The following is a 23,745-nucleotide window of genomic DNA, read 5'->3' as shown; positions in this document are numbered from 1 at the left end:
AACTTGCTTATTTTATTCTACATCAATCTTATTTTATTGATAAAGTTTGGTTTAATTAACATTCAAAATTGGGTTCCACTTAATTTTTTTCTTTATTTTATATTCATATTAATTCCAAGTATATTGTTTAATTTTTTTAACTTTTTTTTATTATAACAATATAGTCTGACTAAACATAGTTGTTAAAGAGGATAGAAATGTCAGGACAGTGTAAATGATGTAAGATGAATTGTATATGTTCTGTAAGAATTTCTCACAATATTTTCATAGTTCCAAAGATACAACATCAACCAATGCTGTTTTTCATTTTAAAAAACACCCAAACTAAAACACAAACAAATGAAAAAAAGAGAAGTTTTGAGATTTTCTCTGGAGAAAACATTTTTTTTTCATAATTATATTAATTCTATGGCTGAAAAAATATGCTGTTTAATCATATCGTTTTGTTCTAAAGCTAAATCAACTCAAGAAACATGGTTTCATACAGATAACAAATCTCATAAATAAATTAATGTAATTGGAAATAATGTTGCCAAGAAATGTAGGATATTTATTTACCTGTTTATATGTTGACTTATTTACCACTAAATTTAAATAATAGCACTGAAACTTAAAAAGTCTTATAAAGCATTTATGATCTGAATTGCATTGTTCACGTATTAGGTAGATGTGATTTTCTTCTCTAATCCAGTGACTGCAACATACAGAGGTGAAATGCTTTACTGACTGTCATTTTCTTTGCTTTCCACAGAGTGGTTTCACCCCTTTGCACATCGCTGCCCACTATGGAAACGTCAATGTGGCAACTCTTCTTCTAAACCGGGGAGCTGCTGTGGACTTCACAGCCAGGGTATGGATTAAAATAGTTTCATTTTATTTTATTTTATTTTATTTTATTTGGCCATGTGGCCCAGCTTGCGGTATCTTAGTTCCCTGACCAAGGATTGAACCCGGGCCCTTGGCAGTGAAAGTGTGGAGTCCTAATCACTGCACCACCAGAGAATTTCACATTTTACTAAAGTAAACATTAACAATGATAAAGATTTTATTTCCTTTTCCTTACCTAGATTTATCTGTGCTGGAGATATTAGATTTTCCATTTTTTTCCCTTCAAATCACAGGAAGTCGTCACAACCCAACACGTGAAAAATAGTGTGTCAGTTCACATGCACGCAAATCATTTGCAGTAAGGAAGATGTTGATTCTGACATCAGTATGAGCAGTTACATTTAAAGGTCACACCACGAATCATGAACAAGCAGCTTCAAGTCGATAAAAAATTAAACTGTTAAAACATTAAGTATAAAATGTATAACTACATTTATAGTATGTCCTAACAGTGACTATAGGGCATACAATTTGACAGGGTTTTTTTTTTTTTTTTTTTGGCTATGTTGGGTCTTCGTTGCTACATGCGGGCTTTCTTTAGTTGCGGCGAGCAGGGGCTCCTCTTCATTGCGGTGCACGGGCTTCTCATCGCCGTGGATTCTTGTTGCCGAGCACGGGCTCTAGGCACGCGGGCTTCAGTAGTTGTGGCACACGGGCTCAGTAATTGTGGCTCGCGGGCTCCAGAGCGCAGGCTCAGTAGTTGCAGCGCATGGGTTTAGCAGCTCCACAGCATGTGGAATCTTCCCGGACCAGGGATTGAACCCGTGTCCCCTGCATTGGCAGGCAGATTCTTAACCACTGTGCCACCCAGGGAAGTCCCGGGATATATATATATATTTTTTAATAAATTGAAAATTTGCTCATATGAGGAGTCTTACTGAAATAGTAAAAGCACATTATGTTGTGTTACAGTTTTAATGGTATGCTTTCACTGGAAAGAGTTCACTTACATGACAATTATAAAACTCAGTGTACTTAATATGAATCAGTAAATGCAGTACTTGAATATTTGCAAAATCATAACATACCAAAAAATCAGGTACACATCCTTGACCTAATAATGGTATATGATAGCCAAGGAAAGAAATACATATAATTCATGTATATAGTATTTTTGTCCTTAGAAGTCTTCTTCTCTGAAACTACATTGAGTTATTCTCAAGTTTTTCATACTGAATTATTCTGAAGAAGGTGTTTTTAATAATCACTTTTACATTGGGTATTGATATGTATATGTGTACTCTATTTTTAAGCATAGTAAACTTTGGGATCCCAGAATCTTTAAGTACATAAGTGTTATAATAAGAAAGCTAGACTTTAGCCTAGGGCTCTATCTAGGTAGGATCTGAAATTTTGTTTCTATTGAGTATTATGCCAAAGTGCTCCCTTTGTCTCTTGACTGTGATGTGTACATTCAGTATATATGTTGTAGTTATTGACTAACTTAATTATGCAGTTTCATTGCATTTATCATTCTCTACAGCGCTTTGTGTGCTTTTTTTGTTCCTTAAAAATCAAAAGCATTGTGAAACCATAGAAACCTCAGATAAAATTACAAAATAGGTCACAATCTCCTTTGTGCTAATACGAAGCCATCACCATCATGCCCTGTCATACCCAACATGCTCTTGTTTGGTCTTTCCACGGTGTAGAATGGAATCACTCCTCTGCATGTGGCTTCCAAAAGGGGAAATACAAACATGGTGAAGCTCTTACTGGATCGTGGTGGTCAGATCGATGCCAAAACCAGGGTGAGTATCTCTGTTCTTTCAATTTCCTACCATTATTATTTTTTGTATTCTTTTAGCAGACACTTTAAAATACCAGTCCCTAAACACAGGCAATGTGTTTTCAAGGAAATTGCTTTCTTGGATTCGATTTAAACCTCATACAGCATTTAAAGGTTGCACATCATATGTAAAGTGGAATTAATGTTTGCTCGTAAGTGCCTGGAGAAACAGAATGCTAGCCTCTCTCATTGAGACAGTTTTTCAAGTCCTTGCTTATTGATTTTCATGGAACAAAGATCAAAGATTGAACTTACTCATCTCTGATTTGGCTAGCTGTAAGTATCAAGAACCCAAACTCATTTGCATACATTAAGCTATGAGAGTGTGGTTTTTATGTAAAATATTTTAATACATGTTGAAAATCTTTTGCTTCGAACTTTTCAGCTCCTAAATCATTTTTCTTAAGTGGTTATGCTATAGGGATCTGAGCAGGAGATCTCCTATTATGCTTATGGAAAAAAAGGCATATTTATTATGTTGCACTTTTACTCATGTCAGCTCGCTAAGAGGCAGTGCCCTTCATTCATTTCAAACTTGTTGAGTTAAATATAATTCTGAGTTTTTACATACTCCCAACAAATAAATAATAAGATAGGCAGGACAGTACACCTGTTGAAAGTGCAGACTTTGAATGCAGATTACCTAATTTCAAAGCCTGCTTCTACTGCTTACAAGCTGAATGACACTGGCAATTTACTTGCCTTCTCTGAGCTTAGGCTATAATACTACCTACTTCATAGGGTCGTTTGAGAATCAACTCTTAGGTATTTTTTAAGTGGCGTTAAGTAAATTACTTAGCTACTCATAATTTTTTATTATGTAATGGAAATTATGCACAATTACTTGCTTAAACATTAAACTAAACTAGTCTTGTACTTTAATATTAATTCTCTGGAGTAGACTTGATTAATCATAGACTTAAGTAAAACTTTAAACATTCCTATTATATAATATTTTGAAATATATGGTGGAAGAAGTCTGTGAAGTTAGTAGATAGAATATGTCCCTTGTGATATTTTATCTTCACTTTGTTTAATTCTGGGACTTTGCATTCTCATAGTCCAAGGAATAAGGATCTAATTTAATTCCCTTGCAAATCTTGAGGCTAACAAATATTTTGTTTAATAAACCTTATCATCTCTGAGCTTCTAGAAACTACACCAGTCCCAGACTATACATTTTGGGTTTTAATGACCTCAGGAAATGTTGCTTTCTTAATCTCATTTCTCTAAGACATTTGGTCCAGAGCACTTGTGTCATATTATCATGTGGGAGTACTGGAGTGGTTTGCTTTGTCTATCAAGATCTTTGTTGTGGTGTCCATTGTCTTTGCATCAAAATTTTATGTGGTTTCTACCCTTTGATTTGATGGCATGCCTTTTCCCTTGCTATGTTGTAGGTGTGCAGAATTTGGAACAATTACATATAATGCTGCATGCTTTGCTTACTTGTTCTCTATATTTAAAGGAAAGAGTTTCTGTACCTCCTCCTTTAAGTACATTTCTAACATAATGAGTCCCTTTACACTCACCTTTCTGTTTCTCTTGAGACTCTAATAATTGAGAGTACCAGTGGAAAGACAGCACTTTGTAAATGCAAAAAACTTTTATCTTGGTCAATGTCTTAAGGATGCACATTGCTCTTATTAATGCTTTTCTGGAGTATTCATTCATTATTGAGGCAATTGATTTTGTTTTTATTGATTGTCACAATATTTGCTTTATTCTTTAAAAGATGCTCTAATTTGCATTCCCTACATACATTTGCATATACAATTTAAAAGTCTAACTCCAAATAGACATTGTTTTTTTATGAAAGAGTACTAAGAAATGGAGAGAAATGGATTCTTATGCTAGTTCTGCCATTAACTAATTGTCCTGGAGCAATTTAACAATGAAATGTAAGCCTTGGTTAATTATTCTTGAAGGGAATATTTGGACTGTATTTCATCAGGTTTAGCCTTTAGATATAGCAAATAAATGGAATTTCATTCAAGAATTTATAAAATGAAAATGGATTTTCTAATTATACATTGTACCGACATTCTGTTCATTTCTTCCTTAAACAAATAATTATTGATTTCCTACTTGGTGTTGTGAACCCTAGAGATAACAGTAGTTAACAAGACAGACTATATCCCTTTACTCAGAGATGCAAATCAACAGTACCCAAGGGATTAGGTTAGCAGTGTACTGGTAAAAATTTAATAATCAGCTCTTCAAAAAAATAAAATAAAAAGCTCTGATTTGTCACCTTTGCCTTTGATGATTTCCATGGTGTAAATACTTCCATACTTTCACCATGGCCAATTGGAGCTACCAATATGGTATCCCTGAATGCAGAATTGGGAAAAGACGTGCAAAACATTGACTCTCACTAGTGTGTGCAAACTGGTTCCAGTGCACCCTAAGGATCAGTCACAATAATGAAGGTGGTGCTGAGCTTTTCCCTGTAAGTGAAAATACTTCCTCATCTCTAAGCAGTAGGATTTTAAAAACAGTTAGGTTCTTTCAGTTTTGGCTATAACTATCAGACCTGTATCCTTCTTACCAAAAGTAAAATCAAGTAGGAGGTAAATACTGAAATGCAGTACTGTGGTCTGGAATCAGGAGGCCAATTCTGGAACTATAATATATATATATTTTTGGAACTATAATATTTGATTACTAAGGGAATATGGTTTGCTTTTTCTTTTGTCCTTTAAAAATATATTTTTAAATTAAAAAATGTTATACTTGTTTTTGACTATCTTTTTAGGTAACACAATAGTGTGTCTTTATATGGAATTTCAAATAATATTAATATTATTGTTTCATTTTCTTCACAGAGGTCTCAATTTCCCCTAGCAGTCAAATTAGTCATAAACATTCTGAATTTAGTATGTTCCATCAAAGATTTTCCCTTGGTCTTATTATTTTGTCACTTATAATGTTTTCATTATTAGGAGAAGAGCAAGATATATAAAGGCTTTGGGGTAATTAAAAAAAAAATCATAGCCGTAGTTTCTCCACCACTTTCACCAGCACTGTGTCAATCACTGAGACATTTTGCATCTCATTGGCATTCTCATCATTGACTAGAATCTAGTGTGAAACTCTGAGACATTTTCACCAGAGCCCTGGTTTTCTGGTATCTGGAAAACCTCATCTTAATGTTAAAACAGAAACGTTATAGCTAAAATGATATTATTAATTCAAGTTTTATTAAAGGCATTATTCATTTTTTATTTTTAAATTTATTTTTTATTTAAATGTGGAAATACTTCCTGTAAGGATTATGGCTAAAATATTGAAATACATATTTCAATGAAAACAATAAAAGTATACAAAAAACATTAAAGGATGATGAATGAAAAACAATACATCAGAAAAAGGGATCACCCTTGCTATTTGTTATTAGGAGTAATAATTAAAATAATAACAATAGTGGCTACCAATTGTCATATGCCCACTATGTTCTGGGCACCCTGCTAAGTACTATACAAATACCATCTTAATTCATCTTCCTAACAACTTACAAAGTATTATTATTTTCTTGTTGAGAAAATATAGAGGTCTCCATTTGAGAATGAGACTACCAAGGGGAAAAATGAGTTCCAGAGGAGTTATATAACTTAACCTAGGACACACAGCTTAGTAATTAGCAGAGCCTATATTAGTACACAGAATTCAGGATACATTGCTGGAAGAATAATGTAAGCTGAGAGGGAAGAGAGGAAAAGATAAGGAAAGAAATGGTCATAAGAAGCTAATGCTGTGGGTTACCAGCTAGATGAATGGTGTCCCTTTAAGAATTACTGACATCACCATGTGATTTGAACTGATTCCAGCGAAGAAAGAGAACACAGGGAAGGGGACTCTGGAGGGGAGGAAAATGTAAACTTCAAACACAGTCTTAAGAATTTAAAAAAAGAAAAAAAAAAAGATAATGAACAGATCATAGTCTCTAAGAGTAAAAACTAAATTAAAAGAATAAGTTTAAAAGTTCTTGAATACAAAACCTTTTGATAAAGATTTTATGGGGGACAATAATGAGACACTGCACTTTGTAGAAAATATCCAAAATCTACCCAGATTGAGCATGTTGGGCAACTTGAATTTGATATAACTCACATATCCTTTTTAAGAGCAGATAAACTGCATCACTAAACTGTAAGATTTAGACCCAATTACTTAATCCTTACTGTTACTTGATGTTCTTGCGGGTTTATTAAGTGTTCTCCATATTTTCCTATTGTTGTTCTGAGAGCATTTTAGAGGTTTCAACGTGATTACCCAATGAATATTTCATGTAATCCATAGAAAGCAATACCTTTTTAAAAATGATGTAAGGCAGCATCCCCTCATTTTTCAAACAATGCTGTAAATTAAACAGGGTAAGAAAAAGCATCCTCATTTGAAATATCGTGAAGCTGAGCCTCAGAGAGCTTCACCCATGACGGGCTGATCTGAGACTCACACCCAGAGCTCTGTGATTCCAGGGCCTACCCGCTGGACCGTGCACATCATGCTTTCATTTACTGTGTTGGATTTCTCAAACTCTAGATCTCAATGAAGCTCCCACCAAGAATATGTTTGAGAAATCAAGCTGTATCTAACTGCTATTTCACTTATATAGCAACCAATGCTCTGTGTTTCCACCATAGGGCACTGAGGACAAGATACAAAAGCATCATCATTTTAATCACTTTGCCCACACAGTTTGTCTCTTAAGCTCCTTTTGGCAAACTTTAAAATAACTTGGCATCCCAATACTTTTTTCTCAAGAGACAGTCTTTTCATGCTAATTCCCAGGTAACCAAAACTGCAAGGTCTGTTTAGTATCTCAATACTGGCTAAATAGGTTTAACAAAGCAAGGAATAATTATCATCAAGGTCCTAGACAAAAACAGATGACACGCTCAAATTTGATAATTTGAATAGAGATTATTAAAGGGCTTATTTATACCATTGTGGCTGGACTATGAATAAGAGAAATAAAACCCAAAAGACAGAGGGTATTTGGAGATTGCTCTAGAATCAGAAACTACCTGTGAGGTTATCAGGGTCAGAAAGTTTTATAAATAGCGTAACATACAGTTGGGCCTCTCCCGTTGCAGAGCACAGGCTCCGGACGCACAGGCCCAGCGGCCATGGCTCACGGGCCCAGTCGCTCCGCCGCATGTGGGATCTTCCCTGACCGGGACACGAACCCGTGTCCCCTGCATTGGCAGGCGGACTCTCAACCACTGTGCCACCAGGGAAGCCCTAAATTTAATTTTTGAAAAATAATTATGTATTTTGTAAAATGATGAAAAATCTGAGTGGAAACCTTTAGAAGAATGTGAAAAAATAACCCTTCCCTTTTACGAGCCTCAGGGAGCATTTTAGGAGAATTTATGAAAATAATGACAATTCAAGAGAGAAGACAGACAAATTAGATTAAGAAGAAATTTTAGGAGTTGTGTTAGGACAACCAGAAGGAAAATAGTATAACAGTATAATCTCTGGGTGTGGCTCCAGGCAGGTAGGGCTTTCAAGTTCAACAAATGCAACACCCTCTGCTTTTCCATCTTCCTAAATATGCAAACACATGACCAGCCACAGTGTTTTTTACATTAAACCTCCACACATGGGATTTCTCTTGCTCTCTCCCTCTTTCTGTTTTGTCTCTGTCTTTCTCATTCTCTTTCTCTCTGCCGAGATCTCTGTCTTGTTTTCTCTCTTACTGTTCTTTATTATTTAACTGATAGCAATTCTATTACTGATCTACTGAGTCACTAGGGCTGAGTTTTGGAAACCCTCTCTTCAAGGTGGCAGTAGATACAATCTTGTTTTTTTAAAAAAAGTGAACTGAGGCCTATCTTTCATTCTTTTGGCAGGATGGCTTGACGCCCCTTCATTGCGCTGCAAGAAGTGGACATGACCAAGTGGTGGAGCTTCTGCTGGAGCGGGGGGCTCCCTTGCTGGCAAGGACGAAGGTGAGTCATTATGAGGAAGATGGGATCCAACAAACTCTTTAAGACATTTTTTTGATAATCTCTATTCTTCTTGAAATCAAAGCATCAGCCAAGCGTATTCTAGTTGCTCAATATTTGTGTTCAAGGAATGAGTAATAGATATCAAACCTTTTAAACTATTTAAAAGAAAAAATGCATTAAGATGTATTAAATGTATAACTTCAAGTTCTTTCTATATTTTTACCTGCTATTCTCTCTGCAGATGGAAATGTAAATATTAGTCTATTATACGTGAATGAGAATATTATATATAAGTGAGAAATTTCTTACATTTTATTAGTCTACATTTTTATGATTCTCTGAGATGACTATAAAATATATATAAAAACTGTCTTTTATAAAACTGTCTTTTAAAGAAGCACAAGTAGCAATACAAGATAAGTCTTTTGGCTCTCCAATCTTTAGACAATATCTAGTAAAATAGACAATATCTAGTAAAAAGAATTACTCACTGGTGGTGTTGTTTGATTATAATTGGGATTAATAGGTGATGTGGAAAGCATGAGTTAGGATAGGCCAGCTACAAAGAACCAATAAAAAAGCATACTGTTCTCTATGGCACAGTACATCTAGGATTTTTTGTCTCATTTCATCAACATGCCCAACCATGGGGAAAACTCTTATCCATATAAATAGAAACCAAGTGATGAGCTGATTTGTTGGAGGTTTTCTTTGGGTTACCAGAAAATATCATGAGACGAAATTTGAAGATAATCACACAGAGTTATTTAATGGGACATGTAACAACCCTCGGATCCTTAAATACAACAAAAATTTAGACAAGGGACATGTCTTAATATTTTCCCCCTATTTCATCTCCCCCATCCCCTGAACATGATTCATATCAACTGATGCTGTTACTAGGGTAAGGTGAGAAAAATAAGGCAGCAAACACAGCAAATATTTTTTAATTTATATTATATCTTAATTGAATATTTAGTTGATATAATTTGGAGCAAAACTGGCCCACACATTCAAAATTTGTATAGAATGCACTCAGTCTTTAGAGATGTGCCACGCAGATCATGAAAGGGTGGCTTCAAATCAGAAATATATGAAGATGAGAAGTAAATCATCTGCGTTATTTTTATTCTTATACCTATACTGAGAATGTTGTAGAGATCTGTCTTTAAAATGTAACATTTTGGGCTGGGTCATGCAAAGATAATTACGGAAAGTTTCCTTGAGGAAACAGATTGAAATTTAAATGGAAATAACAAAATTTCAGGCTAGTCATGTTATAACCAATAAAAGGCTTATCTCAAATTGAGGGTAGGTAGATATACTGTTGCACAAACCATAAAATAATCTCATCTACAGAATCTGCCAGTAATTGTCATATCACTAATGAAGACCATGGGTTACCGAGATGGAACATTTTTAATGGCCTTCTTGTAAAATCAAATATCATTCATATATAAGGATACAGCATAAAGCATCTGTGGCTGCATAATCTGCGACTGTCCTACACTGTTGAAATCACCTTCCTGGTTGAGAATGTTGGGCCTTTGGCCTATTCTGGCTTCTTTATCCAGACAATTTCTGCTTCTTTGAATATGATGACTGCCAAACTAAATCCTTGGTCAACAGTTATTTTCTAGTGACTGTATTTGCATTGATTAGTAAGAAAGGACAATAGTCCCCTTCTTTTAATGGGCAAATGTTTTCTAATTTCGCTTTTTCCTATAAGCTTGTTTATTAAATTTTTAAAAATGAGAGTCTCACCTAGACTAATAATTATCAGTGAACTACTTGGCTGTCTTGTATCCCTGCTGTTGACCTTCTCTGAGGATTAAGTCTAAAGCTGTTTTTGGCAGTATCAATGATGATAAATTTAGATTATCCTCAAAATTTTAAAGTTGGGAGGTCATTGACACATGGTCCATATTTGCCTTATACTTTTCTAGCTCTTATCTGACTGCTTTCTCCAAATCCAATTTACGCATCATGACAGAAAAAAGAAGTTGCAGAATTTCCGAGCAGTGTGGATCTAAGAGATGATCAAAGTCTCCTTCTCTCCCTGACCCACCCACTTGCTCCTCCTGCATCCACTTTCCCCTCCATTGAGAAGTAAAGAAATTCATGCAGAGAGATGAATTGAATGTAGATTTCTATGTATGGAATTGGATACAGATAATTTAAGCCTCAGCTATTACTTGTTTTTGTACAGCTAATATTGCCCTGATAATTGTGGGCCAGCTGAATTGCTACACGTACTATATATTCATTCATGAAAGACCTATTAATTTTTGCCTAAGAATATCACAGTTATGAAATTAAACATTCTCTTATCTTTCCTCTCTGCCAAACATAATCTGCTGTATGTTTAGGTGTCGAGTGGAAATTATTTTTCTCTGCTACCAATGGTTCCAGAGATCAAGAATTGTTTGTCGTGTTTCAGAATCTGAAAGTAATGACTAAAATGTGGCCTTGGTTTGGTTTGGTTTTGATGCGCAGAATGGGCTGTCTCCGCTTCACATGGCTGCCCAAGGAGACCACGTGGAATGTGTGAAGCACCTGCTCCAGCACAAGGCGCCTGTTGATGACGTCACCCTGGACTACCTGACGGCCCTCCACGTTGCCGCACACTGTGGTCACTACCGTGTAACCAAACTCCTTCTGGACAAGAGAGCCAATCCAAACGCCAGAGCCCTGGTAAACCTAGCCCAGTCCACATTAACTGAATACAGATCGACATAAGCAAACCCGCATTGATTGACCAATGGTTGTAGGCACAGCAGTGCATGGTTATAGATGTGTAGTTAATTATAAATTTGTCACCTCCCACAAGCTGCCTGCCTACTTCATGCCTTCACAGTTTGCTATTAAATGATGGCAAGGATAGATTTAAGAGAACACCAAGGTAACATTTCCATAATTAGCAACTCATAGATAGGTATGAAACCTCTGGAGTGATAGCATTTTTAAATGGAAAATAGAAGTTGAAAAATAGCAATTATCAAGTAAGTTCTAGACACCTCTATATAGAGTCAGAATAAAATTGTAAAAAAGTTGAACTTTATTAATTTCTTTTTGACAAAGAAAGTTTTAAAGTGGCGAATAGATTTTACTATGTAAGATGATGTAAAATGTAAGCCTGTGAAGAATTCACTTGGAGATATTCCTTATTGACCTGATTGCTCAGCCACAGGCTAATGGAAGAGTAATGCTTAGGGTCTTCTTGCTTCAGGAAGCATTTTATGTAAACTATTTCAGGAATTGCTCAGGAGAAATCTGCAAGAGGCTGTCCCTAGAGCAGCTTCTGTTTCTCCCAAGTTCTAATATTGAATAAATCTTCTTGCTTCACTTATATTTTAACCATAATCATTGGAAGTATTAGATATGTACTAATTTATGCCTCTTGTTTCTTAATTCTCCAACTAAAAGCAAACCCTTTTTTCTATTTGTTAAATGGTTTATGTAAGTTAAATTAGTCTTTAGACAATCAATATTTAAGAGAATGTCATTAGAATTAGCAAATATTAATCTTATTTTTATTAGAAATTTTCCATTGGAATCAATTTATTTATTATTGCCTGGGAAGCAACTATACTTTTAGGTTTATGTGCAATTATGTAAGGATATTTATTTTCTTATAAGGAGGAAAGTACTCATTTTCATTTGGATAGTGGTCAATAAGCATGTAAAATATCACATTCTAATCACTGCAGATCTTTTAAGTGCTGCACATACATGTAGTTATTTATATCTGGCTTATTACATAGCTCATAAATGGGAAATTACTTAACAAATATTGTGAACAATAATGTCATTAGGTTAAAGAAAATCATATGCTTTCCTGAGAACTGCTAGTGTAGAAAAATATTGACTGATAAACAGTCCCTATTGGGACATGCAAAATTGTTAACTAGCAGAATAGATACGATTCTATATAGAGACATCATTGTTCAGATAAAAATATAATACTTAAATATAACACATAAGGATTAAGCATGGGGCTAGTTAACAAATTTTTATGTAGTTTCCCCTAATTGCTGCACATTAGCCCAGTATGGAAAGTTAGAAAATACCTTAAAGACTTCTCCACATTCCTTTGCTTCTAAGAGATACCTTCTTCCAGTTATTCCAAAAATTCTCCATACTTATTTTGAAAATATTTGGGAACTTAATAATCATTTCTTTTCGAAACAAAATGTATGTAATTGACATAAGTTATAAAAAATATATTAAAATATAAGAAATATAACTTCTGGGTATTAAATAGTATCAACATAAATAATGATTTCCACTAACATGCAACAACTCCTCATAAAAACTTTTTAATATAAACATTATAACTTCTGGATATAAAAAAACTATCAACACAAATAACGATTTCTGTTCATTTGTAACACCTATTCCCTAAAGAAAATAGTAGCTAGGCTGAAACATTTATTATAGTCATGTTCTTAGATTTTTGAAGTAAAACAGGTAATGATTTTTCCCTTTAAGAAGTAGCTCATCATCAGAAAAACACATGCTTATCTTTGATGCATCTTTAAGCCATTCCATAATCTGACCAATCAGTATGCTTTAAAACATTTTAGAACTTGTAAAGTATAATTGCCTCAGTTTTTTCCTTCTTGGAAGAGTAGGCCCATGTAATTTTCTTCCTTTTTGTTTTCTCTGTAACCACACGAACAATGCCATACCTGCCCACCACATATAAACCAAGTTCAGAGCCTCCAGGAATACACCACCACTTTCTCTCTAAATCCAACACCTACAGCACTTGAAGAAATGGTCGCACTACATGAATGAGGATGTAACATTACTGCCTGCAATGTGCCAGCATGGAGTTGTGTGAGAATCATTTCTGCATGTTTTCAACTAACTTGATTGTCTTTTGCACAGAATGGTTTTACTCCACTGCACATTGCCTGCAAGAAAAACCGCATCAAAGTCATGGAACTGCTGGTGAAATATGGGGCTTCAATCCAAGCTATAACAGAGGTAGAAAAATGTTTCAGCTTGTCACGAAACATTCCTTCTCTTACTCCTTCTTCCCCTTCCTTCTGCCCATCTTCTGTCCTCTTCGCTCAAGTATTATTTATCTGAAGAAGCCCCAAAGCCCCCACCGGTGCAGAGGAGTAAAACTGCTGTCGCTTTGTTTCGCAGTCTGGCCTCACACCAATACATGTGGCTGCCTTCATGGGCCACTTGAACATTGTCCTACTTCTGCTGCAGAATGGAGCCTCTCCAGATGTCACTAACATTGTGAGTATGGCTTGGGTCAGAATAACCACAGGGAGAAAGAGAGGAAGCGTGTGGGTGTGTAGGGATGTTTGTGTGTGTGTGTGTGTGTGTGTGTGTGTGTGTGTGTGTGTGTGTGTGTGTGTGTGATCAAAGCTCAGCGGCTGAGCTTTGAGAAGAGCCCCCGTGATAACGTATTATTGAAATAATTGCTAGAAGGTCGCTGAAAGGAACCTCCATAGGGTAAGAAATGTTTTACAAAGTAATAAAATGGAAGCTGTGGAATAAGACTGTGTCAGCTTCCTGGTGCAGATAAATTGAACATGCATCTTAAATACACTTGTAAGACAAAATACATTTTAAAAGCTCCTCTGAACATGAAGGAATGATTGATTGGAATAAAATATTCAGGACTCACTCTACTTGCTTGAGTGAATCATATTCCAGGAAATTTTGGTTAAAATATTAAGTCAGTACCATAATCAATTCTATCAAATGATTAACCAGAGATAGACCAATATTAGAAGATTTTTTACTTAATATCAAATTCTCCCTCCCTCCTTCAGTTACATGGATTTTCCATTTTCTAACCTTACTTTGATTTTTCCTTTTGATTTGGTTGGCTGAATTAGTTATAACTTGCAACTTTTTCATGTATTCTGAAATCCATGTTGGTCTTCAGACAACTTTTGTTCTGACAGTAAATGCTGGATATTCCAGAATTCTTCTACCTAATGTAAATTAGGATTTTTACTTCCCATTTCTTTATATTTATCTCATTTTCTTGGAGTCAGCCCAGTTAAACTTTGATCATTGAATACAGATTTTCTCCTGAGCAAGAGAACTTGCTCTGTACAAAATACTGTCATGTATTTGAAGCTCACCAGGACCCACTGGAATATTGAGATTTTTAAAAAAGTATTCAACAGAAATAACTCCCCAAATTAATCTTAGTGCTTATTATTAAAATGAATCATATTTGCAAAAGCAATTGGTTTACTATTGTTGCTAATTTTTGGTATTCCATTCCTTTTGAGTTGTGAAATGGAATGTTCAATTTTACTTTTTATTCATATTCCCTTTCATTTTCTCATTTCCTTGTATTTTATACACTGTTTCTGTGCTGAAGTTTCTGATGCATGGACAAAATCCATGTGAAATAAATTTATTTGATTTTAAATATGTGTTAATACCTCTCTTCATATTATTCACAATTGGAGTATAAAACCATCAAAGAATTGAAATATAGTCTGTATTTATACACCCCCCTAATTACAGCTTACTGATCCTAAAGTAATAATATATGCTAATTTTAAATTTCTCCACTAAGGATAAGAGTAATTTCACAACATGCCAATTTGAGTTTAATTTATGGTCACTTCTTGGAACTTTAAAAGAAATCAATAGCATCCTTCTTCTGTTCAGAGATGACCACCTCCCTTTTTAAAATTGAGACCTACACAAACCAGTACCTTTTAAAAGAAGTTCTCTGAGTACTTTCCCACTGTACTGTATTTTCCTTCTTTGCATTAAAATGCCTACAGGATCTCAGGAGCAATGGTAATACTGTGTAAAATTATATTATCATAGTAACATAGACAAGTATATTCTATGCAATGCTTGGTTGAAATCCCCCATGTTAATCGTTCTGAGGGGAGATTTTTGCAAAATCATCAAAGAAAAGCCACATGAAATGATTGTATGATTTTGCGGCACTCTTAATTTGCTTCTTAACTGACCAATTCCAAATTATTTGATGGTTATGTATTTGCTCCATATTGATATACTCCACTCCGCAAAAAAAAACGAAAACAAAAGCAAAAAACTATATGGGCTACATATAGATTTTCAAATAAAAAACACATTTTTATTTGTTAAACAAAATATCAATTAAAACAATAAAAATGTTGACATATTTAGGTTCTTGAATACTCCCAAATTTGGCAATTGCTATATTAAACTTTAAATTCCACCTGTTGGTCATTATAAAGTTCTTCATTTTGTTTTATCTTCTCATTCGTCCATTACATACTCTTTCTCTTCAGCCTTCTCAAAACAAATACTTGAGAGCCACCTGCCAATGTAATCCTCTTCTCAAATGTGTTTCCTAGTTGCTTTTTGTTTGTTCATTTTAATTTTTGTATGATGTGTCCTTCAGAGAGCAGATACCATGTACATAGGGTTACCAGATAAGATGCAGCACTCCTGGTTAAATTTGAATTTCAGATAAACACCAAATAATTGTTTTTAGTATAAGTATGTACCATGCAATAGTTGAGACACACTTATACTAAAATAATTATTCTTTGTTGGTCTGGAATTCAGATTTAACCGGACATCCTGTATTTTGATATGCTAAATCTGGCAACCCTACATTTAGAGGAATTTAACTTTCTCTAGCAGTGGGATGCCTGTGAACTGGTGTATTCTCAGAACGTGAGGATATAGCTGCTGCATCCAAAACTCTTTGCAGGTTGATTAAGAAACGGTGTGAACACTGACTGCCTGCTTGCTGTGTCAGAGTTGGTCATTTCCTGACCCCGAAGTACCCTACCCTTGAAGCCTTTGTGTGTTGCCTGAAATCATGTTGCATTTTTGAATGCAGTGCTGTCTGTTGTGCTTTGATGCTTTACAACTGATGCAGCCAAAGTGGAAGTCAATGTAGCTGTCAGCAGAGTCAGTTTTAACAACTGGGGGAGGGGCATGAAATGTAGTACCTGCTTTGGACATGAGCATACCCATTCTCCTGCCAGTCTTGTTTTTGTCTCGAAATTCACTCCAAGTGTGAAGTGTACCAATAACTCAATCATGTGCAGATATTATTACCGCAAATCTCCCTTTCCAGAAGGCTCACAAATGCACTTGAAAACCTAGAAAGCCAGTTGTAATACATCCATAATCCAAAGTATTCATTGACAACTCTGGGAGTAGAAAACCCAGCACTTTTGGAGCTGTCCACAATGCAAAGTGGGGGACAATCGAGTTTTTCTCTTCTTACAGCAAATCAACGGATTCATGACTAAGTTCACACTTCATATTATGTTTAAGAATTTCCCCTAATCCTTAAAGTTAATGAGCTTAAGATAAGGAAAACAGGGCATTGAATAAGATGAGGTGCCCAGTAACTAAGAAATGGAACCTACTGATTAAAATATATATACCCTCTTTCATTTTCTTATTTATACTTATGTATAAACAAGGGTAACATAATATTAAAGGGTAAAGGCAATTTACATAAAGGTCAATTACCCAAAAATCATTAAATAAGAATTAAACAAGACCATTGTTTTAAAGTAGAGAGACCATTTGCATATATATATGTGTATATATATATATATATATATATATATATATAATGTTTTCTTTGTATATAATGTTTAATACTTTAGGTTTTATATCTAACTTGTCAATTTCAAATGTGTAAACATCATAAAAACAACTTATTTTAAGCATAAATAAAGGTACTAGAAATACTAAGACTAGTATTTGAAACCTTTTAGATTTTGAAAACCCCTCATTGATAAAGTTTGGCTTGTAAGCGTATAAATTCATCATTGAGTAGGTACTCCTGAGGCCTCTTTGACTTAACTTCTTATAAGGAAACTCATTTTTTGTCTTCATTCTACTAAAATTAGTAAAATTGTTGTACTATTATAAGACTTAGAAATGGAATAAAGATTTGAGGGGTTTTTTTTTAGAGGCAGGTTTTAAGTGATATAGAAAAGTTAGAAATCATGGCTGTCTGAAGAGGAAAAATCTTGCCGTACATCCAAAGTCTGAAAAGTACTGCTGTTCCAGTCATAACTGCTGTTATTTTATGTAATAACATACTCCAAATACATTTACTCTACAAAAGTCAAAAGATGACATCAGAAAATAAGGCCATTAGAGGATAAATGAATTATCAACAAAAAGAAGATTAGCATAGACATCCAGTTTAATGCTCTCAAATTCAAACAATTGGAATTGAATTTCTCATAACTTCATAAGGAATGGGTCTCTGAATACTAGCAAAAAATGAACTCTGAGCTAAGTACCAAACTAAAGTTTGTCTTAAATCTGGGTTTAAGGGTTTGTTGTGCAAGTAATCAGAAGAAATTATTCACTGGAATTTGTCAAACGTTATCCAGTTACCTCAACCAACGTTGAAATCAATTTAGTTTATTTGGACTAGTTTACCTGGTTGAAATCAACCTTATTTTCTAGTATAGTTGTGGTGACTAAAATAACTTTTATTCCAATATCTTATTCTTTTATAACTGTAAAATTGTTTGAAAGAATGAATCCCTGCTTTCTTTAGAACTACCTGTGGTTTTAAAATATGCAGATTGAAAAAAAAAACCTTCTCTTAGAGGCAGTAATTAACAGGCTTCCCAATGAGAACATTCTCTGATGTCTAACCATCATCCTTCATGCTGCAGGTTAAGCTACCTTTTTCTGATAAGTGTGTCTTCCTTGATGCAGCATGAAGCTACTTCAGGAGACACCTGAAGCTCAGTGCTGCCCACCTCAACTGATGGCACTGTTAACATTGCTTTACTCATCTCTCAGTATTTCTCTCGAGTAACTGTCTGTAATTCAATACGCTCATCAATAACAAGCAGAGGACCTCCTGGGCAAATCAGATTCCTCGTATGAACAGTCTTTATCTAGTCTCATAACACAAAGAGAAAGCCAAAGTAAAAAAAATAGTTTATTTCAGAAGTAAATTTTGAATTCTGAAAAGAAATGACATGTATGGTAACAGATGATGTGATTTTTTTGCACTTTGTTGACTAGATCGGCAGCATCTAGAGTTTCTCATAAAAACGGGATAGAGCTGTAATCACATATTTAAGTGTGACAGATTTTAGATTTGAAGGATGAAAGGTAACTTCATACCACCAAAAGCAATTTAGGTTATGCCACGTTGACTGTGAAGTTAAACCTCAGGGTATCCTGAATGTTTGGGTAAGTTCACTGGTTTGTCATGAGTGAAAAAAAAATTAAACGCTTGTCTTATCCTTTTGAAGATGGAGAAGATACTGTTTTTCCAGACTAAACAATTATGAAATAATTATACCTTTTCATAGATTTCTGAAACTTTTGGATATAATGCTATCTTTCACAAAAAGGCACATTTTTATTCTATGCCATGCAGAGCAGTGGGTTTACTTATGATTGAATGATCTTTGTTTCCTGGCAGCGTGGGGAGACTGCACTGCACATGGCAGCCCGGGCGGGGCAGGTGGAAGTGGTCCGATGCCTCCTGAGAAATGGTGCCCTTGTCGATGCCAGAGCCAGGGTAGGTGCTGGTGCTTGCGGTTTTCTTCTGTTACGTGCATGAGTTCTATCCTTAAGAGATGCCGCTATTCTTCATCTCTTGATGTGGAAATGCCAAGGACTGTAAGTGAAAACATCAATTCAGTGACAGTTTTTCAGGCAAAAGTGAAATGGTATGGTAAATATACACAATGGAAAATGCACTTCAATTTCAGAAACACTAACATTTGAAAAAATAATACAATTTAGTATCTAAGAAATTTGGCATTGACTAACATTTTAATAAATTTTTTTTACCTATGAAAGCCCTTCCACATATATCTTCATTTTCATGAATTTTAACATTTTAACCTATATTATATAGATACTATATATATTAAAATTTATTTCTTACCACCAAAGCCAATCAAATTTCCATAGACATTCCTTACTAGTAACTTAAAGACAAACCATATTCAAAGTTTTAATGTTTGCCTTCATCTGTTTTACTTTCCTCATTTCTATAATGTGTTCTACTTTTCTTCTTACTTTGATTTTCCATATTTAGGCATTCTACCCTTCCACTATTCCAAAATCAATGAATTTTGGCCTGGGAGATTGGATTCTCCTATTTCTGATTCCCACAACTTGACTTTTTTTCTTCTTCTTTTTAAAAAATGTCCCTTCCCAGTTGCTTTTTTCACCTTCTTCCTTTACACTGAATATTTTATCAATATCTTCTGTTTCCTTTTCCACGCTGTTTCATTAACTTTTGCACTAGCACCTTTGGGATTCTCATGGAATATTTAAACACTTTCGCTTCTTTTTCAACATTTGATATATCTAAGCTAGAACTCACTTCACCTTGAATCCTACCGTAGTGAGTCCATTTTCAAAACAGTATTGTATTGGAATGAAAACATTCAGCTGGAAACATACAAATTGTCATTTCAGACAAGTCATTTCACTTCTGGGTCTTTATTATTAAAATATAAGGGTTGGACTTAGAAACCTTGAAACTCCTTTCCAGACTTCTTAACATTCTCTGACTCTGAATTTTATAGCACTTTTTTCCACAGACCTTCATGCAGAATCCAGTGATACGTGGGCAGCCTTCATTACTCTAGTAGTTTTGATTTTTTTCTGCCTTTCTATCCATTGTACAAGTAGTGTAATTTATGTTCTTTGGTACTCATCATTGGCATTTTATGCTCTTATATATTGAATGCTTTTGTTATTCAAACTCTCTTCTTCCCTGCCTTGGCATTTTTCTTGTTTCCCTTCCCCACCCCCTTAAAGACTATTTTTTAAAAGCAATTTTAGTTCCACAGCACAATTGAGAGGAAGGTGCGGAGGCTTCCCATAGGCCCCCTGACCCCATAGTCTTCCCAGTTATGAGCATTCCCCACCAGAGTGGTACATTGGTTGTGAGTGACGAACCTACATTGATACATCATTATTCCCCCAAGCACCTAGTTTACGTTAGGATTCACGCTAGGTGTTGTACATTCTATGGGTTTGGACAAACGTATAATAACATGTATCCATCCTTATAGTATCATATAGTAGTTTCACTGCCCTAAAAATCCTCTGTGCTCTGCCTAGTCTCATTTCCTTTTAAGTTTACCTGGCAATTCAGCTGTTAAAAAGAAATTTATGGTCCGTCAATGCGCTCTGAATATCTTGAACTTCATTAATTTTACCAGAAATTGTGGTAGTGTTCCTGGTAAATATTTTGTAATCCATACTTAATAATAAAAGGGTTTCTCATGAATCCCTCTTAATATAAAATAAAACTGCTTAATAGTTTGTAGTCAAATTCCCACATGCATGCACTTCTGAAAACTCCCTCTCTTAACTGAATACCATTGCTCTACAATTCACTCTCTTCCAAAGGGGAGATAGTTAAAATTATACCAGTACTACACTGATCTCCAAGGTCAAGATCTCTGGGTAGTCTGTGTTCTTCTCTATCAGGTGTAGAAATAATACCTCATGGTTATATAATCATGGGGCTAAGTCATATTTATGCCTACTCCCAATATATAATGAAAGAAAAGTCATATCATCACAATAATATCTCTCAGTTAAAAGTGCAAGCAGCATTCTCTATTCACCAGTCAAGAGCATGAGACATATTTTGCTGTACAGACTGGAAGGCCGGGGCTGCAGTGGCATAAGTTCCTGGGTCAGCCAATGTGCTTGTCCCCAGAGCCCTGCCCTCAGGAAGGTCCTTTCTTGTCCAATGTCCTCCATGGACATAGCTGAGAGGGCCGCTGGGACCTGCCCTTTTAGGAGTTCTCTTGCTTTAGGTGCCCGTATTCTGTTGGCACAATACAGGGGCCTGGCATTTGCTTTAGGGATTGAGCAATCACAGGGCCCCTAGTCTTAAACTCACTTAAAACTTTAGTTAACTGCTGGTATATGTGGTTCCTGGGAATCCTGTTAGCTAGTAACTTATAGCAGAAATTTTATCAAACATTTGAACCCTGTCCCAGCCTTTGCTATTTCTGTCTTTTGGTAAAAGGAGTTGGGGCTCAGCAAGTTTCCCTAATTTTGGAAACTAGCAGTGATGGTAAGGCAGAGCTCACGTCTTCCTGGATCAGGCTGTATCACTGTCAGTGATGCTTTATGATGAGAGAATTATTGCCCCTTCTATTTGGAAGAGGCCTAGAGGATCAAGCTGCCCACATTTTTTTCTTTAGCTCTTCCCACGAATATTATCTTCTGTGATTTCCCAATTCTTTGCCTTGGATAGAATTAGCTTTAGCTTGGAGTGGCAAATTCAACTTTTGCAATTCTACAGGGAAACAATTGCCCAAACCTCCAAGGTCTTATAATCTCTGATTACAGGTGGAAAGACTTTCTTATCAAATTTGTAGGTTCTTCCCTTTTCCACTTTCAGATAGGAGCGTACCAAAAGTTGAAGAAAATGGGCAAAACAGCTTACTTCTTAACTTCCTTTTTTTTTAAAAAAAACAAGTACCTTAATGCTCTGAGAACCAAGAGACACTGATCGATAATTTAACCAGTTACTTGGCCACCACCAGTCAAGGACTGCCGCTTCTCAGCTATGGATTAAGGGGTCACCGTTGCCCTAACGCTCCCCCTCGCTCACTGAAAACACATGTTAGAGTGTGTCACTTGTAATACCCACCTCAATCAAATTCTGCTGGGCAGAAGTCCAAGCAGGAAACCCAGAAACAACAGATGTTCATGATAGCTATCCTCAAGTTCTTTGGTCTTTGATTGTGTTTTGTGTCCATTTATTTTTGTAACTTTTAATTCTCTCCATTCCTCTCTTTTCTCCTCTGTATTTCAGAGAAAGTTGTATCTTTCAAGTGTTGTCTGTCTCCCTTCCTATTGAGAGACCTCTTGTCCTGTTAGTTTTCTTAGAGGCCATCATATTGTCTTTCTGTGGAATGAATAGACAAAGAAATGTCTTTAGAATCCAATGCCTGAATTCAAGTTCTGTTTTCATAGCTGCGTAACCTTGAACAGTCCTGGAAAACTCATTTAATTCCTCTTAATCTCTTTTCACTGGAAAATGGTTGAATAATATATGTTACGCCTTCCTTTCAGGTCTAAGTATAGGACTTGTCAGGTATGCATCATACATGAAAGAAGTTTATAAGGTGCAAATTTTTCTAAAATTCCAATTCTATTGCTAAAATAATTGTATTATTACTGTTTATTATTTAGTTCTTACCACCCTGAAATGCATACAGTGCTATTTCATCTCTTCCTGTACCTTCCACTTAATACTTTTTTCCTTATAACTTTAAGATAAAGTGCATTTATTTCAACAGTTCTCCCTATTCTATTCTACCTTCTCCATTCATTCTTAGCCCTGGAAGTTGGCCCAGCTTTTCCTTTCTCACCTTTGTTATGACATGCCCTTGGGCAGATTATAGAGATATACCTCTTTTCATCACTAAGGTTACACACAATTTTCTTTTATCAAGACAATGGTTTGGCCTCGTTTTCTTAACACTGAAAACATTTTCCTGACCACACATTAGAGTCAGGTGATTTCTTAAGCCTTCTCCAGCGTGTCCTTCCTGTCCCTTATACCAGCTATCTCCTCTCCCTGTTTTTAAATGAGAAGCACTTGGCAAATACTTAACCCCATTTGCTCCTCGCCAGGCTTCCATTTCATCTTTGAAGCCCTGGATGTAAGTCCCAGACCCATCTGCAACGTTTCCTGGAACAACATCTTTTTAAATCAGATTGCAACATCTTCTTTATCCACAGTCTCTCCTTGAAGAAAATAACCAGCATTTGTATCCTTGGCTTGCTGAGTGGAGTAAGAACAAAGTTTTCCCAGCATCCCTCTTTTTTTTTTCCTCTTGATACAGTTCCCAGAATAAATACTGTCTCTTAGTGAAAGCTTTTGGATGAGAATCTAGGTCTTAGGGCTTCTGGACTAGATTTCTTTCTTATTCAGAACTATGAGCTGGTTTATATTTAAACATAAGTGAAGGCTGAGGCCTTAATGAGTTGAGAAACATTTTGGCATGCCCAGAAAACAGTGACCAAGTTCATGGAAATATCTACTTTTAAAAAAATTGAAGGAAGATTTTGTGACCAAACAGGTCATTCTATATAACAAGATATAAATTGTAGTCAGAGTAG

At 35.4% G+C, this 23,745-nt stretch overlaps 1 protein-coding gene across 20 annotated transcripts in view; it reads left to right on the top strand.

Annotated features, from left to right (window-relative positions):
- ANK2 (ankyrin 2) overlaps positions 1-23,745 on the top strand; it is a 240,916-nt gene that overhangs the window by 97,826 nt on the left and 119,345 nt on the right. For 18 of the 20 annotated variants that reach the window (XM_067735248.1, XM_067735265.1, XM_067735257.1 and 15 more), the window contains 7 exons: positions 752-850; positions 2,541-2,639; positions 8,539-8,637; positions 11,134-11,331; positions 13,531-13,629; positions 13,795-13,893; positions 19,055-19,153. In XM_067735248.1, the coding sequence (XP_067591349.1) occupies positions 752-850; positions 2,541-2,639; positions 8,539-8,637; positions 11,134-11,331; positions 13,531-13,629; positions 13,795-13,893; positions 19,055-19,153 (792 nt within the window). The remainder of the gene's footprint in view (positions 1-751; positions 851-2,540; positions 2,640-8,538; positions 8,638-11,133; positions 11,332-13,530; positions 13,630-13,794; positions 13,894-19,054; positions 19,154-23,745) is intronic. The other 2 variants (XM_067735268.1, XM_067735269.1) reach the window with 1 other exon arrangement.

Source organism: Pseudorca crassidens, chromosome 4 (assembly GCF_039906515.1).
Source record: "Pseudorca crassidens isolate mPseCra1 chromosome 4, mPseCra1.hap1, whole genome shotgun sequence".
NCBI classification, from domain to species: Eukaryota; Metazoa; Chordata; class Mammalia; order Artiodactyla; family Delphinidae; genus Pseudorca; species Pseudorca crassidens.
This window is presented reverse-complemented; position numbering and strand designations above follow the sequence as displayed.